Raw genomic sequence first — 19,649 nt, 5'->3', positions numbered from 1 at the left:
TAGCGCCGTCTTGTTGAAAGTAAACGTTGTCCAGATCAATACTCTCGATAGCGCAAGCCATTCACCGTAATTGTTGCTCTAGCCTCATTTTTGAAAAAGTAAGGTCCAATGACTCTGCCGGACCATAAACCGCACCAAACAGTCACACTTTTCAACAATAACTCTTGGGTTTTCCGAGCCCCAGATGCGACAATTTTGCTTGTTGACGAAGCCACCGAGGTGGAAATGGGCCTCATCACTCAAGATTATTTGCATTTGATTCACTCAAGTGAATTTTAATAATTTCAATGCGTTGTTGAAGCGTGTATCGTTCCATTTTTATTAATGGCGTAGTTTCTACTTGTTAAATGTCAAAAAATTACAGCTTCAAAAGTAACATCTACCGAAATATCAGGGCTATTCAAAATAACACCTCTTATTGGAAAACCCTGTACATGACACTGTAATGAATTGGCTGGTATTAACTTAATAGGTACCATGTAGGTATCCAATTTGTAGTAACATTGATGTTACAATATTGTTCTCTCAAAACGTAATCTTTGTGTTGTGTTTATTATTTTGTAAAATGATTAACCTCAACACAGGATTGTCCTAGTGAGGTTAAAAATTCTAACGTAAAACAGATAAAATTTAAAGAAACAACAAACAATAGTTACAAATTCGTCGGAATTAATTAAAAGATAAGCCTCTAGCAAAACCTCGTTGTTGAAGTCTTGTGTCGTCTTAATTTGATGTAGAATGGGAAGATTTTGTGTATATGCACATAAGCATATCATACGAGATGTCACTTGAAGACTTAGAGCGCCAACGAAGTGACAGTTTTCCCGAAATAAAATTAAAATTAATGATACAGGCACACCGATATTGCGGAGGTAGGTACCCAGTCGACAATGATAATACCAACCAAAATAACTCTGTTGGTCGTTGGTGTTCATTTGGTTAGTTTTTTTTAATGTACAATAATATTAAATTTAAATTCAATGTTTGTCGACATCTTCCAATTCCTACCTACATACATATATCCTAAAGAATACCCACATATGAACTAACCAGTGAGAAACTTCTTACCTCTATGGAACTAACGCCAAATCCAACCTCAAGAAATAATGCTACACGTTTTTATTTTAAAAAAAAATGTAGTTTGGTTAGGTATTTTAGCCTAAAATCCAAATTTTGTATGAAAAAGGCCGCGCAGCTGTTCGCCCTTAAAGTGATAATTATCTCACCCAATATCCATCATCACACATGATGATAATAATAAAATTGACAACACATACAACTGATGGTAACAAAATGAGAAGACAAAAATAAACCGAAAAAATCATGCATTTGTGAAGAAAAATCCAAACTTTACTGCGAGGTTAAAGTTTCAACGTTTTTTGTTCAACAACCTAGCCGTGTTTTTTTGTCAGAGGTCCGGAACGATAAATAAAAACGCATAAATTTATGTAAAATATACGTCGTTGGTTAACTAGGGAATTAAAAGTTTAACGGTACAGAGGTGTTCGATCAAACCTATTCACAAAATCCAGATGAAACCTTCCGTCCTCGTGTCATCCCTTCTTTTTTTCAAACATATAAATATTCTTTTCAATGGTAAGCATTCGTGGCACGGTTACACATTTATATTGTCTCGATATGAAAACTCTTTTCGGTATGGCAAAATGACATGAGTGACTACAACTGACAAAACTAATTATAAAACCGATGTGTAGGAATTCGCAAAGAAGGTGGTTAATATATGACCGGTCTTCAGTGTACTCGATATACTACATGTTAATATTGTACAAACAACAACAACTTCATTATACAACTTCATAATTTTGACGGCAAATAATTAGGTGTCAGAATGTCAAAACCACGAAAAACCATTTGTTTTTTTGAAAACTTTTGGCTTGACTTGCCGGTCTTGGTCTCGTCGAGAAAATTTGTGTAAAATATTTGATAAAAATGTCCTGACGCTGAGAAATATTGTATTAAACGTGTTTCTGTAATTTGCGTCGTTTATGAAAAAGAGGGAGAGATTACAACAGAGCTATCAGTGACACGTCTATAAGAGTCTAAGCATTTTTCTTTGCCCCAAGAGGATCGGGCTCAATTCCCGCAGCAGCGTACCAACACGTAGTGTCGCTATGAACAATGAACATCCTACTTTGAATTATATACGCTCTTCAGATACGAGCATAGTGCTCGGTTGATGTCTGATCTATTGGATTATGCATGGTGGATTTGATTGACCAAATTGTTAAATGATTCCCATACACAAAGTCGTCTTGCTCGGTTCGTTCTTCACCTCGATTTATAACTTATGAAATATACTTGGTAATCACAACGTTGTCGACTACCTCTTTTGGGCTTCTGAACTAATGTAGGTCATACTTTGATAACATAATTCAGATATAGAACAACATAAAGTAGGTAGAAAAACAAGACCAATTATTGATGGTGTCTTTTAGCTGTCGAATCCAAGTGCCCTTGAGTATCCTGGACGGTTGTTTATAAATAAGGAAAGGAAAGCGTATTAGATATAAGTGAGGGAACTTCCCCGTGATCGCATCTTGAATCATTGCAATTAAGAGAAAAAAAACTGTTTCGTTGTTTAATATGCCTCATCGGACATACATTTGGATGTGAGGTCTCTCAGAACGTGTCAAACCCAAGGCCTAATAATTGTGGTAATTAATAATAATCCCTAATCGACCGCAAGCGAAAACAAATATTTGAAATGCTTTATTTTATGAATAAAATGTACGCTTGAAAATTAGTATTCTATTCAATTTATTAAAACTAAATAATAACTAAATCCTATCTAGTAAATAAACATATTTCAGCTTTAAAACTGGGTCTGCGTTGTGAGAGTAAAATTGCTGGAACTGCTCCATTTGAGGATATCTACTGTAGCCAGTCCCACCGACTATGGTATTCACATAAAAATGCACCATGACATGTCGATTCAGGGGTTGACCGTCTACGGTTAGAAATCCCGCGAGTTTCGTGGGCGGATTTACATGCAAAAACCGGTATCTTTGGTTCCAGGGCCTAAATTGTTCAACAAAGGAACCATCGACTGGCCTTGAACCGCTAAAAACAGCGACAGCGCAGGTATAATTCGCTCGACACCGCGCTCTATATTGCCCCGAGTTAACTTAAGATACTGGCACCGCGGGCAATAACTAATTATAATTATCTACACCGAGCAATAGACCGCCGACAGCGCATCTCGCATGTAAAACTTATATAATATATTATGTATTACGTAAGTTCACATAATCGACAGTGTAATATTTGCGAAATTCAACGAACTCAAAAATACAGATGCTGTATTTAATATTTTCCTTTAAAAACTAACAATATAAACATGTCACCGTTTGTAATGTTTACTTTTTGATAAGGTTCACGGTGACCGCATTTCTATGCAATAAACCAGATATTCCACGCTTTGCGATATTTCACACAGATAGAACATCGCGAGTACTATCGCGGTTACTTTATCCGCAAGCTGAATTTTAAATGGGCGTTTGGATATCAAGAGTGAACGCATTACTTTAATGGTTTGGCGTCGGTCCGGCGTCCACTTCCCGGTAAGACTTTCTTTTCAGAGAATCTATTCTTATTGTTAGTATGTACTTAAATATGTAGTTGCTACTGCTTAGTATCTACTTAGTTGCTAAGAGGATCCTTCTTAATGATTTGTCTAATTATTTGAACAGTAACGCACATTTATTACATATATTTCGTTTTTTTAACTTTACATAAGAGGCATTGGTGTCTCTCAGAGCCTATATTATAAAACATATACTTATGAGGTGGTTGTTTTAAAAGACAGGAACAAGTGAACTTGCTTATTGAAGAGACCGTGTGGAAGAGAAAGCAGCCACATCATTCCAAATTCGAGCAAAGTCTCCAGGCTGTTCACCATTTTTAGGAATAATATATTTTTTTTAAATTCTTCGGAATAGGTTCATACCATTCAAATACCGGTAGAAAGAACACACCTAATTATAAAAAAATATATATAAAAACGCTGCATAAAACCTAAGACCCAACAGATGTGCACAACTTATTAAAAAATGTACTTACAATATTTCAAAGCGATTTAATTTTTAAACAAATATCATGATTTTTTTAGATTTTGAAGATCGTCATCGCTCGCAGTTAATGTTTACTTAATGTTATGTATGAATGTAGTAGGTAGTATTGCGGCGGGGAAAGAGCAGTTAATGTTTGCGGTTAGCGATGGCGTGTGGGTCCTGGTGTAGGTAGATACCTCAACTATAAATACCTCTGTAAGGAAGTAAGATAAATGGGCCAATGTTGAGTTGTGACTTTTTGACATTTTGATACTTTGATATTAGAAAACATGATTCAAACACATTGTGTATTGTGTAAGTGCTTGCATAGCAGGTACGTAAATAAACTGCACTTAAATATATTAATAATTAGGATTCTAATTATAAAACAAACGAACAGCTAGATAAACAAGCACACATCAAATATTAACCAGAAAAAGGCATTCAAGCTGTTATCACCAAAATAACGAATTACAAATGACATTTATTTATTCGTCCTTCGTTATGAGACGTTTGACTTTCAAAAAGGTGACAATGTTTTCGAGTGAAAAGGAAAAAAAAGGACAGGAAACAAAAAATAGCTCTAGCGATATAAGTAAGTACCTACAGTGATACCTCGAAATTCAGATTAAACTGACAAAGCACTCAGTTGTTGAATCTACATGTTTCAATGCAAGTTTTACCGTCACTGCTTGTAAATAATGTTCTGCGCGCGATGCTCACGTCATACCGAACTCAAAGTTGAACTTCTCAAATAATGCAGAGTATAAAATTTAAAAACATTCAAAAAATTTATCAGAATCAGAAACAAATTAAATAAAAATTTAAAATGGCAGATAATAAATAATAAAATAATTATATCACCACACTTTAAGATGGGTTATAGAGTACTTGGCAAGACTTGAGAACCAATCAGAGAAGGCAGAACACCAGATGTATATCTCCCCAATTACGCCCATAAACGCACACTGGTAAAATTTGTTAAAAATCCGGTATAATATAATATCGGTAAAATGCATAACTCTTCCATTTATCAAATTTTACAGGAGGCACAAAAAGCTGTTTTTTAAACTCTTAGTTTTTTTTTCTTAGGGTTGCGGGGCCGATTAAGGAAGAGGATGAAGGAGGGCTTTTTAATGCGGGTCTTGAAGAGGTCCGGAATATATGAAGGTGAAATGTACTTAAAATTTGTACACTTTGTGTAGTAAAATTATGTAATAATTTTGAATTTTTGAATCATTTTTTATTAAGTAAATTTTTAGGTGGGTCCAAATATATAAGGTAGGTTATCTATACCAACATAATAGGAATAACATTCCAATAACATCACTGTAATGTTTTACAATACAGAATTAGAATCATTCGCTTTGGGTGGAGGATAAGTGTTCATTAATGCAAACATTTTGTTAACAGTTAAATACTGAATATATAGTTAAATAATGAATAATACTTACTCAAATTTTACTTAAAATAAACCAATTGCGACGCAAAGACAAATTATAAACATAGAAAATGAAATAAAAGCCGAGAGTGAAATAAATCGCAAAAATAAATGCCAACCGTCTCAAAATTTTATTTGGAAAGGAATCAACTATGGTATCAATATATCGATCAAAAGTTTGTCTTATTGGAGATTTACATCATTATTCTGGATAATAGTCACCCCTAAAAAAATATCTAAGGACTCTCATGGTCTTTTTTTAAGCCTTATTAATGAACTCACTCGAAAAATGAACAATTCCAAAACCTGCATTGACCATTTAGAATAAAACATAAAACACAAGCAATCTGTTATGCGTGAACTGACAATAACTAACCACTTTATAACAATCCTAGTAATAAACATATAAATCAATGGAAAACTTAACCCTTGGAACCTTTTAAGACCAAATACGTCCAAAATTTCGTTAAATTTTACCACTGTGCGTCGCTTTGGTACGCAAAAGCACGCGACATTTGAAATTGGTTTTACACTCGTTTTTTTGTTCAGCTGCGTTATTGACAAATTTTTGGCAAAGAAATTATTGCATGGTTGTTTTTTAAATAGTATTATTATATAAATCGACTAAATAAAATAAATTATAATTAGGAATTAAAACGATTACACGTAAACTGATTTTAGTTGAAAAAATTTCACAGAGCAGAGCGGCACTAAGGTAAAGAACGTCTTTATACCCACGCCAGCAGTGGGGCGGTAACTGAATGCAATGCGTGAAACCCTTACGTAGACGGCATAAGGGTTATTTCACAATTGCAAATTCAATGATCACCTCCCCGACAATCGATCAATATTCGTGTAAAAATAAACAATGCGAAAATGCATATTTTGTTTTACTTTATGAAGTTCTGGTATTACATATGTATATGAAAATTTCCTCCGATAATCGAATAAAAAATTGAATTTGCCACATTATACAATAAAAACATATCCGAAAATGGGTTTGTAAATATGATATTTTGCACTAGACAGTTTTTTTTTAGGCCTGATAGTTTATTTTTTTCTAGGCTTATAAAAAGTCTTATAAAAAAAATGATCGTCTGCTGACAAGGCCAAGATGTGTTCTAATTGCAGTATTTAATTAAAGCATCTGTAGTATTTCTAAGCAATCAAATGTTCAAACCAAAAACACCTGATTTTGCATTACTTGGTATTGGATCACATTAAAAGGATAAATTAAAGGAATAAGTACTGGGGTTGAGATCCGTCCCGATACTTCGGGACTGTCACCGTTATGGAGTCCTCTGTCCAGATGAAACCCATAATGTCCCAATTTAAAAAAAGTGATTTGAAATTTTAACGCCCAAAATTATTATCTGGATTAAATATTGGGTTTTTGTTTTTTTGTTAATATGTACACCGCGCAAGAGACCCAACTGTTCCCAACCGTCTGGAGTCAGTGAGACTATAACCAATTGGGGTATTTGTGAGGCTGAAGGTTGTGGGGAGGGGAGAAGAAGAGGAAGGAGTACCTGGCTATTCAGATCTCGTGACCAAACACGGCTAAAGCCTTTTCAATCAACGTCACAATTCTAAATGGCGTTTTACATTAGGGCGATACTTAGGAAGGGTTTTTTAAAAATTAATTTCAAAGTTGATTTTCAAGTTCTGTGAAGGTTCTATTCAGTTTCTGTTATTATAAAATGAGTTACAATGAGTTTTTTAACTCATCGGGATTGTTCTAGCAAGAAATAAAAATAAAATATCATTATTGGCCAGTTGTTTCACAAAACTGAAATAATGACAGAATTTGAATAGAACCTTCACAGAACTTGAAAATAAACTTTGACATTTGATGAATTGTTCAAATTCTGTGAAACAACCGGTCCTAAAAGAATCTTTCACCCTGGAACGTGCGGCAAGTATACTGTATATTATGTTTAATTAATAAATTGTGAAGTAACAGAAACTAATCAAATAAAATTTACTTGCGCACGCCAGGATTCAAAAGGTTTAAAGGTTTGCTCTATTTTTTTCCAGCAAAGAAATGTCGAATTGTTTTACATAGATTTCAATGGTATCTAATAAAATTGTTGAAAATAAGAGATAACTTTAAGTATTTGGATCAATAAATTAACGTAGATACTAAAACACCGATGAGTTGTAATACAAAAACTGATTAGCCTTTTGACGAGATAACAAAACAAATAAATTATACTTATTCGTAAAAAGCATTTACTTTGTGGCTTGCCATAATTACAATATAAACACGTACTTGTTTTAAACCATTTTATTTTAACAAATCTCCATAGGTTACAGAAATGCCCTCCCTTAATCAGGAACAATTATATCAGGTGTAGTAAATGTCTTGTACAGGTATGTGCTACTTTATTAATTTGTGTTTCAAATTATAAAATATAGGTCATTAGAGATTTATGAGTATTTCTCAAAATAAATGTACGTAACGAAAATGTAGTTACGAAATAGTGTTACGAAATAGTCATAAGACGTAACTAAATAGTAAACATAAGGCTTGTTTACACAATGGCAAATTTTATTTTACTTTTTTTATTATTTATTAAATTTAATTTGTTGTCGTCTTTTTTAAATGTAAGTAATTATCCTTTACTTTTTTATTTATTGTACATACTACAAACATACATAAACTCACGACCCAAATAGTTGTATTTTGTTATACCCGTTGTAAGGGGCTTAAAAAAAACAAGGGAGTACAAATATTTTTTTTTTAATCAAATTATCAGCTCCCAAATTTAAGTACCTAACACGATATTCAACAAATCTTAAGAAGTTAAAGAACAGGCACTGTTTAAACTATTAAAAATTTAATAACATACAATTATTTAGTTTGAATCACTATCCATTAGCGTTTTATAAATTTCTTCCTCATCTTTATAATAATTGAAATCTTTCCAAGACACATTTGGTTTCACAGTCAGTTTTTCAGTCTTTGGTTTATCACTCCGCTTTGGCGCATGAATATAGTCATTTAGTGATAGAGATTTAGAGATAAGGCCCTTACGAACCACTTTCTTTTTTGTATGGATATTTTCCAGTTTTTCGTTTTTAAGAATAGTCACTCCACATGGTTTATCTTTGATTTTGTGAGAATCTTCAATTTCATTTTCATTATTCATATTTTCAATATCAGTGTTATTTTCTATGGCATTATTATTTCCTATTATAACATCTCCGATGTTGTCATCAAAATTATTGAAATTAAATTCTGCTTCATTAAATGTTATTGCATCCGACAAATATTTATCAACTGTAATTATAACTTCGTCAGTTACTAAATCGTCGAAAAAAATTATTGGCATTGAATTTAAATCAGTGGTTAACCCTTCTATCATATGACTTTTTATTTCTTTACTTTGTTTTTCTGTGTCATCTGTTTGTATTATATCAATGGGATATTTTTGTTCTTCTATAACTTGTTGGTGTTTTACTGTTGTTTTTCCTTTTCCTTTTCCTTTATTTTTTATTTTTTCTTCATCGTGTTGTGTAGAATATGTTTCGTCTTCAGTTATTAATCCTTCTTCTTTGAGGCATTTTATTTCAGTATCATAGAAAGTACGGTTTGCAGATATAAGTTTTGATGAAGATGACATTGTTGCTTTTTCTTTTTCTGTGGGTTTTCGTTTCTTGCCTTTTTCCTTATTTGATGAGTCCTAAAAATTAAAAAAATAATCATTGAAGTGTATTTTATTAATAATCCCATTGATACTATTCGAAATTTCAGAATTCTAAGGGGTATTATTAGATTTTTACCTGCGTTTCCTTGTCTTTGATCCTAAAATGCGTTTTCTCTTTAATATCTAATCTCAAATCAACTTTCACTCCTATGTTTTTAAAACTCTCTCCGTCATCTGTTATCTTTAAATGACCTTCATTCTCAAATTCCATATCTATTAGATTTGAATCACTACGTAAAATTAAACTGATATCACTTTCGGTCGTAGTAGAACTATTTGTTCTTTTGAATCTTTTAGCTGGTGGGTATTGTTTTTTCAAGGCTTGACGTATGTAACTACATTGTGCTTTTGGTTCTGATAGGGTGTTGGATAGAAGTTCGTGTTCTTTTGTGTAGTAACAATTGCAACAGATATTTTTATTGCAATCAAAGCAGCTCAGCAATTTATATTTAATTGACGTGTTGCCATCCGTTGAAATTTGATGCAGCTTCATTGTACCTTTTATAGGAACAATGTTTTCAGGTATCATTTTGGTCATCTTTTGAATGTCGTTTTCATTTATATAAAACATTTTTACTTTGCTATTAACCATTAAATAGTCATATGCTTCTTTTGCGTTGGTTATATCATTGCCGTGTGAAATATGATTGTCAAGTTGTCGTTTCAATGCTCCACCAACCCCATCAGCTGGGCCTTTTCCATGAGAGGCTTCAAAGAAATTCCAAGTTGCATATTTAAATCCGTAATCTTTTATATTTTTTTGGAACAAAAAGAAATTATGTTTTTGGCGGTACTGAGTTGCAGGACTATCAGAAAAGATATGAATCTTTTTAATGTTAAAGTATTTGCATAGTTTCATTATTGGATCCAAATGAGCCCAGATTGCTCCAGGACCATGTTCATTATTTGGGGATATGGAGCATATGGATTTGGGATTCACATTTTTTCTGTAAAGTACGCAAGTGTGCAATGTGACCTGATTCCTGGATCCTCCGAAGTGTACAGCCTGAATTTCTTCCGACTGCTTGCATGAAAAGTTTTCTGAAAAATCACAAATCAATGCAGCTTCGTCTTCATCAAGGTTTTCAATACACTTTTTCCATGCTAGGTACTGATGCAAAACATTGAAGTAATGAGTTTTAAATTTTTGTACATCATCTTGAAATTCTTTAACTAATGTAATCACAGTTCCTTTCACTACTTGTTTTGAATACTTCTTTGTCTGCTTTTCTTCAGATTTCTTTATTCCAATTTTAGTATAGATATGTATTCCCATTTTCCATTGAAGCCACTGCACGGGACTATCTTCATTTATGGTCAAATCAATATCTGGTTTCTTATCTTTGCATTCAGAACACTCGGAGTACATGCATTTGAAACATTTGCTGCAAGTGACATTTTTCATAAGTTCATCAATGTCAGATGTTTGAAGCAAACCTAGCTTCTTCAACGATTTTGCTTTGAAAGATAAATTGCAATGCTTTATGCAAGCACAAGTATTCCTATCTTGAAGTCTTGGTTTCACAACGGAGAACGGTCGGAACCGATAAAAAGTTTGTATAGATGCTTTACCACCTTCTGTCCTGTATTTTCTGTAGAGCTTGTATATTGGTTCAATTAAATATCGCTTTTGTACTTTTTCTTTGTTTCTCGTTATGCACTCGTTTTTTCCCGCGCTAGATCTACTTACATCTTCTCTTTCAAAGAAATCTTTGATTTCTTTCTGGTATTTCTTTTTAATTTGGTTACTTGATTTCGTCATTCTAATTCTTCCTTTCAGCCCAAGAACATTAGAAATAGCTGTTTTTAATTTGTGTTTATTTACTATTTGGTTTGTAGCTACTTTTTTTAGTACTTTCTTTTCTCTGGGATCTGCTTTATTGAACTCTGTCTTTAAAGAATCTGTAATTGTATTTAGCAAAATTAGCTTTCTTTTCACCTTATCTTTTTCTGGCGTGGACACATTTGGTAAAGTTTCTTCTAAAAAACTATTTGATTTCGTTAATGGTGTATCGTCACACCGTGGAGTTTCAGTAGTTTCAATGGAAATAGCATCATTATTAGTTTTAGTTTGTTTATGCAATAATATTTTCAGAATGTTCACTTGCCTTTTCATCCGATTACAGCACTGTCTTAAATTCTTATTTCGACTTTTTAATCGAGTATTTTCTTCAGTCAGCTTTTGTAGTCTTTCCTTTAGGATTTTTTTATCATTTTTTCTATCTTCAAATGTATTATTGTCTTGTGTCATAGGATTAGCCATTTTCTTTCTTTCAGCTCTTTTATCATTGGCTTGTCTCCACTTTGCTCGTAGCTCTTCTTTTTCTTCTTCTGTAAGAATTTCTTTTTTCTTTTTGATATTTTCTTTAACTTTTGTTAAATGCTTAATTCGGATTTCCTCATATTTATTTGGCTTTTCCTTTTTCAGTCTTTCTCTGTAAGCTTTTTGCCTTTCGGCATTCGTTTTTGGGGGCATTCCTAAAAAAAAGTTATGCTGTAGTTATGGTTTTATCAGAGTAAATAAAAATAAATTTATATTTAAATAAGCTTTTATAAAAAACTTAAGGCACTTATAAATATTGTATAGAGCGCCTGTAGAACGGATAGTGTGTATGAGTGCCTAAAGCTTATTTAAAATAAAACCAGTATTGGACGGCTCAGCTTGATCTTCAAGTACTTGTCATTATGTATAATGCCATATAATCGCGATGATAAAACATACAAGTCCGACGAAACCTGCTCTGCCATTGACCATCAGGAATTTCCAGCGCATCCTATGTATTACAACCTACCTACTTTCCAGCGCCATCAACAGATCTGCTCTATGGTATAATAAATTTTATTTTTTTCCTATTATATCTAAATACATATGTATATTTGTGCATTGTGCATAATATATTACATTATTACCAAACTTAGATAAGACTTTCATAAAAATGCTAGACACACTAACAATATACTTACGTTTTCTTAATCACGTTGTAACTGTGTACACTCAGCTTTACATTGAACTTTTTCGTTACGTTACGAAATTCATAACAAACGTTACGAAATTGTAATAAGAATTTATGTTATAAAAAGTCAATGGTTTGATAAAATTTAAAAGTGTTAATATGTAAGCTTAGCAATGTTCGTTCCGCACATATTACAAAAAGATGAGTAGAAAAAGACTTACCGTTTTGTGAAAAAAGGCTATAATATTTCCTGTTACGAAATAGTGGTCCCACTAAAGAAACACGTTGTTACTGATTTTAACAATTAATGTTATGGCGGAGAAGTCAGACCAACAACTAATCAGAAAGAGGCTAGTGTTGCCCATGTTAAATTTTACAAATGGGTTCAAAAATTACGGTGGAAGTACTAATAAAACGTAACTAAAGAGTAGTTACTAAAAAGTAAATGACTATGTCTCATTTTGTTTTTTGTGCATAAATTATTAATTTATTATGAAACCCCATAGAAAATTACTTTGTACAGAAACTACATTTAATTAAGACCCTAAAACTTACAAAAAATCACAAATTATAACGTTATTATCGCATTTTATGAAGTATAAACAAATGAGGTGGGTAGGGTGGCAATTTTATTTTGTATGGAAGGTAAAAATCGATATTTTTTAAAAAATTAAAATATTTGCGAATTAATACGATTGTAATGTTTATTCTTCGATATGTTAAAGTGTAATATTTATTCTACAAAATGGTGCATATTTTTTTTGTATGATTAATTAAAAACATGTGTAATTTTTGAACTGTTTCTAGGCACACTTTATTTTTCCAAAATGTACACTTTTTTTGAGAAATACTCTTATAAGAAGTAGAAGTAGAATTTAGTAGAAGTTGCTCGGGTGTAGACCATGTTAACCGACATTTTTGCAAAAATTGTGTTTTCTTATGTTTTCTTTCGGTGGAGATCTGTTTTAACGGGCAATTTGAGATATGTAATCTATGGTATCCGACATACTGTTTCAAGTAAAGAATGGTAAGTGATGCAAGATGGCGGATGATCGACACATACCACGCTCTGTGTCGTCACAATTAATGGATGAAGTGATTGCAAACATTGTAAATTCTGTTGATTCTTTTGACATTGATGACAGTGTAGCAGATCCAACGTTCTCTGCCAAAAACATTATCCCAAACTTTTCAAGTAGTAAAGATATGACCACAATAAGATTTCGATGCATTTTTAACCTGTTTCTGGTAAAGCATTTTAAATGTTTTCAATTAACACGCATAGGCTACAACTTTGATTGATTTAAAATACTTTTAATGGTATCTACATGAACATGCCACTGTTTACCTGAAAATGATGTTATTTCATGGCACGTCATCTTATCAACCGATTACATTTTCTGTGATTCATATAACATAAAAACGACTCATTTTTTACGAATTATGTTATTTTTATGCATCCTAACATTCAAAATGCTACATCTCAAAACTTATTTTTGTCAGTTAACATGGTCTACACCCGAGCAGCTCAAGTAGTAATGCGAGTAAATTTACCTTGTTACTCTCTTCTAAACATATTATTACACTTCCTTCCGTTAACCTCTTAATTTCCCCTTCCCCTTTGTTGAACCCCCACTCCAACACCTAAATATGTAAGTAAGTATTTATATCTGTAAGTATTTATATCTGTAAGTATTTTGTAGCTTATGTTAGTTTTAAATTCTCCTGAGACAGGGTATCAGGAGAATTATTAGAATAAGGATTAATTAATTAGGATTGCAGGGTACTTTTTAAACCGGTAGAATTGTTTAAAAAAATTGCTTAAAACAAATGTTTGTGTTTATACTGTAAATAAATAGTATTCAATGATGTTAAGTGCGGCATTATTATTATTATTACATCACATTGAGTTAAATTACTGAAACTAGCTTGGTATATAGACAGGAATTATTTATGCAAATAATTTGTCTTCCTGAATTGAGATTGTATAAAAAGGGGCGGACAAGTGGGGCAGGCAATATAGACAATGACATTGAGAATAAATTTATTCTAACGAATTCCACACAAAACATCAGTATTTAATAATAATGATTACAAAGGGTAAATACTAATGTTTATCTTCATTCGTGTATTAGTAATGAGTAATGAGTGTAATTAAACGGGAAATTGTTGATCAAACATTAAATAACATTGATTTAGTCTATTTAAATTCAAACTTCAAGCACATATATTAAAGTGATAAAGCAGGAAGTTCCTACTTATTTCGATGTAGGCATTGCGATGATCATTTTTTTATTTGAGTACCGTATAAGAGTTTTGAATTCTCCCAACCTATGGCATCCCCAATTGGGGTATGTTGTGAGGATGAAGATAGTGGGGAGGGGAAGAAGATAAGGAAGAGGAAGGTGGGGAAATAAATTAATGAAATCAAATTTTGTGGATTCGAAGCTAAAGATCGTAATCTATTAACGACGGAGGCCGTCATGCAGATATTGAATACATTATGAACATAACCTAGAATAATTTATGATCTCATGCACAAAAGACTTGAAAAAACAATGCACTATTAAAAAAGTGTCTCATCGCAATGATGGAACCTAATATCATTTTGAGAATATGATATTAATGCGTAAATATAATCCGTATGCAGAACATCACTCCAAAATTCAAAATATGATAAAATATCTTTACTTCAAAGGTTGAGTGAAGAAAATATTTTTTCTATTTTTCCCGTTAAACTACAATTAAGCAGTTTATCAACAGGATGTACATATTCAATTGCAATGTTAATATGTATACATAATATTATTACTAATAATAAATATGCATAATATTATTGCTACTTATAAGATATTCAGATTATTATTATTATTTTAACACTAAATCTCTTTGTGTCAGTCTAAGATAACACTAAATTTATAATTGATGATTAGTATTAAGTATTTCTACTTATGAGCTATGTTTTCAGCGTATATTTAAATCTATTTGGATATTTTGAATTGTTTATATTACTTGGCAACATGCTGAACATTTTGGGAACGTTATATTGTAGGGTTCACTGTCCAAATTTATTGTTATATTTTGAAACAAGTATGCCTTCATTCTTCGTGGGCCTAATGATGTGTTCATGTTCCAATTTATTTTATATTCAGAGTCAGATATATGCTGAATCAATATTTTTTCCCATAATTATTATTGTCTGCACAGGCAAAATATTTAAGTTTCGATATAACAATGATATGTTGCGTCTCTATGATTTTTTTTTTAAACTAGTAATTTAAGCAAAAACTTTTGTTCTGATTGTAGGAAATTTAATTAGTTTTAGAAGAATGTCACCAAGCAGTTATTCCATATCGTAGAGTTTATTCTGCAAGTTCTGAAGGTGACTGAAACACTTACAGGTTTATATAATCTACCCACAATAGCTCTCAGTTTTTTTGCAAATACGTATTAATAATACGATACTAAAAATAATAATCTTACTTTACACTATACAACAGGAAATAGATTACAAAGTGTTGTGTCCTGGGGGGTAGCTAATTCCATGAAAAAAATTAGTAATAGACATTCCGCAAACAAATATCAACACCATTTTACGCGAAATTTACTATCAAACTGAAATATACTTATGAAATATATACTGAAATATACTATACTCAGTTTTGTAAAATTTTAAAATACAATTGTAAAAAAAAAACATCTCAGTGAAAATATATATATTTTTTTAAGTTCTGTACAAAATAAAGAGCTAGGTTCTATAAAATATCTAGCTAATGCTATTGGAGCCATCTTTCTTTCGGCGGCTCCTGTTATCTGAAGATCCCGCAAACGCCTATTCAAAGAGCCGAGGTCTGCCTGCCCCTGCATTAGGACTAAAGTGAATGTGCATCTTCTCTGAGCTTTTCGCTGACTATGAACACGAGGATAAGTAGAATAAGTGCGAATTACCTTCTTTGAGAATGGTATCGTAGATGCGGTAAGTGGCACCGCAGTCATCGATGGGCAGCAGCTGCGAGGGAGGCGCAGCGCCCAGTGAGCGCGAGCGCGTCCGGAAGTCTTCCAAGAGGTTGGAGTCCTTGTCACCGCAGCTGTTGCGCCGCCAGCTGCCAAGCTTCTGCCCAAAGTGGTGGATCAACTCCTGGATGGAGTGATGGTGGTGCGAGTGCTGGTGCCGCGCACGCCTCGTCTCCGTGTCCGTCTCATCGATGCTCTTCTGCTTTAGAAGTCGCTTGGCAAATGACTCCCGGTCGAAGCGGTCGTGGAGGAAGGATCCGCCGCTCAAGCGCGGGTTGCTGATTTCTCCGTAGCGGTCGCACTTGGAGTAGTTGTGCTCTTGTATGTCCTCCATGGGGCCAGACTCAGCGGAGTGCCAGGAGTCTCCTGACTCGGCGCGGGGAAGTGACTGTCTGCGCCCCCTACGCCCTCCAGTCAGGTGGTTCAGCAGACCCTCCTTACCCCCAGTAGTGCGTCGATTACACATTTTTACCCCTCAAAAGTCCAACGCTTGTAAAATCAGCCTGTTTCAACAGGCCTACCACTTGGGTTCACTTTTTCAACACATTTTACCAAAAATTATTGTCATATATTTTTATAAGCTCATGAATACGCCTTTTTCATAACACGATAGCGTTAATCATTTTGCACTGTCGACAAAATAAGATTATAAATAATCGTTTCGTAAGAATTTGGTGGTGTAAAATTTATAAGAATTTAAACGAGTTTGTTAGATTTAATCAAAATAGTTAACTTAACGTACTGATACGAATAGGTAAATAGTTATATTATTCTTCTTGTACAATGCAAATAAGATGGAGCACATCTTTTGTTGTGAATTAAAGTTAATAGGTAATGTATAATATTAGATAATGCTCCATTTGGCTGGTGCAAATTGTACTTGATGGAAGATTCAACTAGAAGATTACGCGTGTCGTGCTGTTATCAGTACCTAATGTTTACCGGAGGTAAATACAATCCCATTCGGCGTGTCTGCGCGGAGAGCGAGTACGTGCCGCGTTTTCTCCTAATTAGGTCTATGTCCATTTTAGGACCGTTGACTGGATGAGAAACTATTCTAACGATAGTACATAATAAAGAACACAGACATTGCTTATTAAATCACTGAAGGTAACTTAATTAATTCGATTAACTTACTATTACAGATAGACTCGCGTCATTGCAAAATCCCTGAAATGAAAGAGAGGTAGGTGCCAGCGACGTGCCGTGACTTTCAATTACGTGATTTTCCAAAACTAACAGTATTCAGTTGGTATTTTTATAACTTTGGTAATCCCCTTCCAGAAAGTAATATCCAGACAACTTTCTGGAGCAAAATTCGAAAATGATTTCCTTTCAATATTTCGGTAAATCGTTTATCATTTGTAAATCGTTTTGGAAAAGCAAAAAGAAGAAGAAATTCTTGCGACACCGCTGGTAGGCACCTACCTACCTTAAATTTCTACCTTTAATTTCATTCAAAATCTACATAGGTAACACGTTAGTATTTGGTATTGTATTTGTGTTTGTCACTTCCAAAAAGATAAGTAAAACTAACATGGAATATATCTTTGTTGGTGAATAATCGTCCAGCGTAGCTATGAGTTTAAGATATAAAGGTTAATTTTATTCAGTATCGTAGCAGCGTAAACCTGATCTGTAACCGGCTCTAAAATAGTTCCGTTATTATGAAATATAATGGTAATTAGTACCTATTATTATCGGAGCATTTGTGTCACGGGCGACAAGTTAGTAAACAAATTCATAGAACGGTCAAATAAAAATTCAATTATTAGCATAGGTCCGGCCATTAGGTACTTACCCGACCGATGGTATTGTAGTTATAAAGTTGTAAAGTACCCGACAGTTAATTTATTTGAAGGCTTTATTGAATGCATAAAAGTTTCCACGCAAATGAACATTGATCTCCACAAATTAAATATAACATAAAATTAGTTATTGGCGTTTTCGCATAAAACAAATTATTTATACTTAGTATAATATCAAAACAAAATATGTACAATGCCGAGGTACGACCAAACTGCACGGACTATACGGAGGGTGCTTACCAAAGAAAATGCTGTGTGGAGGTCATTTTTAAGCATAAGAAGGCGTGAACCTATCGTGAGAGAAATCAAAAATAAAAGCCAGCACATCATCTCACAGTCGAAAGGCGCGTGTTTGGTGTGTTTCTCGATTGTTTGACTGTGCAAAAGTGTCTAGAAACTTAGTGATATTTGTTTATTGGATCACCGTCCATTAAAATACCAGTAGAAAATACAAAGTATTCACATTTTACGCCTGTGTTTAAAAGATTTCATTCAATGCGGTAAGGGCATTTAGATGGAGAATCATTAAAACGAATTATCAGGTTTGACACAGAATGGCTCAATTCAATTTAATATGTGAAAATGAAGGAAAAAAAGTACCAAATAATTCCATTAAAGAGGATCATTTCGCACTTGAACTATACCCAATTAGAAGAAAATTGAATCGCGGCACGTGTATAAAGCTAGTCAAGACGATTTGCAACATTTGGTTCAATGTTTGTGCAAGCAATGTCATAGGAGACAAACATTCTCCAAACACATCGGTGTATTTTGCAAGTGCAAGTTGATAAGTATAACTGTAGTAGTATTAGTTTATTTGTTCTACAATTGGGTTATCTGATTATAAATTGAAGTGGAATTTATTTGTCAAACTTTAGATCGGAGATATTTTTAAAACCTTTTGTGTTTAAATTCATGACGTTTTGTATGAAAAATCTGTTTGAAGATAATAGAAAAAAAAACAAAAGTATAGAATGTTTGTTTGTTCCTGAAAAACGAAATAATAGTTACTGCACGTTGCAGGTGTTTAGCACTTAGTATTCTAGTACCTTCCATCCCATTGGTGATTGATTTAAATCTTGATGAACAAACAAAAGGCATATTTGCCGAATATAACAGCGGTTCGACGGTTGTGACTGTTTGAGGTAGTAGAGGGCATGTTCAGGGTGACCAAAAATTATGCAGCATTATCAGGAGAACAACACAATGCAAACCGCTAACTGCAAACTGGAATGCGAACGATAGTATTGGATATTTAAACATACAATGCGTTTGTAAAAATGTTAAAAATATAATTTAAAAAAATTTCACCCTGCTACAATTGGCCGATTTATAGCAGAGTGGTTCAAATCAACGTTCAATGGGCAAGCGAATGGGCTTTTTGCACGGTGCTTGTCTTCATCTAGTTTCCATAGATGACCGTCGACTTTTCAAATGGATGCAGGATGAAAAAATAAAGTGTTCAATTTTGGTACCGATTTTCGTTCATTTTAAGATGGCGGACTTTATTTCACATCAATTTGTCATATGTCATTGTTTAATTAACTATATGTATGTTGTGAAAGTGTTGTATGTTTATTTCGTGTTATATTAAAATACTGATAAAAATATGTTTATTACTGATTGAGAACGTGAATATCTCGTGTATTTTT

General features: G+C 33.1%; 2 protein-coding genes across 13 annotated transcripts in view; both read right to left on the bottom strand.

Moving 5' to 3' along the window:
• Positions 1-19,649, bottom strand: part of LOC149412336 (5'-AMP-activated protein kinase subunit gamma-1-like) — a 334,414-nt gene that overhangs the window by 105,209 nt on the left and 209,556 nt on the right. For 4 of the 10 annotated variants that reach the window (XM_089645904.1, XM_089645905.1, XM_089645906.1 and 1 more), the window contains exon 2: positions 16,124-16,818. The exons of the other annotated variants lie outside the window; for them this stretch is intronic. In XM_089645904.1, coding sequence (XP_089502030.1) covers positions 16,124-16,655 — 532 coding nt within the window. In that variant the 5' untranslated portion in view covers positions 16,656-16,818. The remainder of the gene's footprint in view (positions 1-16,123; positions 16,819-19,649) is intronic. 10 annotated transcript variants of the gene reach the window in all.
• On the bottom strand, positions 8,213-12,980 carry LOC149412337 (uncharacterized). Of its 3 annotated transcripts, none has more exons than XM_089645896.1 (3): positions 12,186-12,980; positions 9,298-11,699; positions 8,213-9,197 (listed from the first exon to the last, which is right to left on the bottom strand). In XM_089645896.1, the coding sequence occupies exons 2-3, from the start codon at positions 11,695-11,697 to the stop codon at positions 8,370-8,372; spliced, it is 3,228 nt and encodes a 1,075-aa protein (XP_089502022.1). In that variant the 5' UTR covers positions 11,698-11,699; positions 12,186-12,980; the 3' UTR covers positions 8,213-8,369. The 3 variants fall into 3 exon arrangements, with proteins under 3 accessions (XP_089502022.1, XP_089502023.1, XP_089502021.1); XM_089645897.1 differs by having other exon boundaries at positions 12,397-12,980; XM_089645895.1 differs by having other exon boundaries at positions 9,298-12,980.

The sequence above is a fragment of the Hesperophylax consimilis genome, chromosome 23, assembly GCF_061612785.1.
Source record: "Hesperophylax consimilis isolate HC1 chromosome 23, BYU_Hcon_1.0, whole genome shotgun sequence".
NCBI lineage: Eukaryota > Metazoa > Arthropoda > Insecta > Trichoptera > Limnephilidae > Hesperophylax > Hesperophylax consimilis.
Note: the sequence above shows the minus strand (reverse complement) of the source record. Positions and strands in the feature narration are given on the sequence as shown.

Bases quoted from the DNA above. Each gene is read 5' to 3' on its own strand.
- LOC149412337 (XM_089645895.1), bottom strand. From the start codon at position 11,697: ATGCCCCCAAAAACGAATGCCGAAAGGCAAAAAGCTTACAGAGAAAGA. The intron at 9,198-9,297 runs GTAAAAATCTAA...TTTAATTTTTAG, and splicing joins TCAAAGACAAGGAAACGCAG to GACTCATCAAATAAGGAAAA.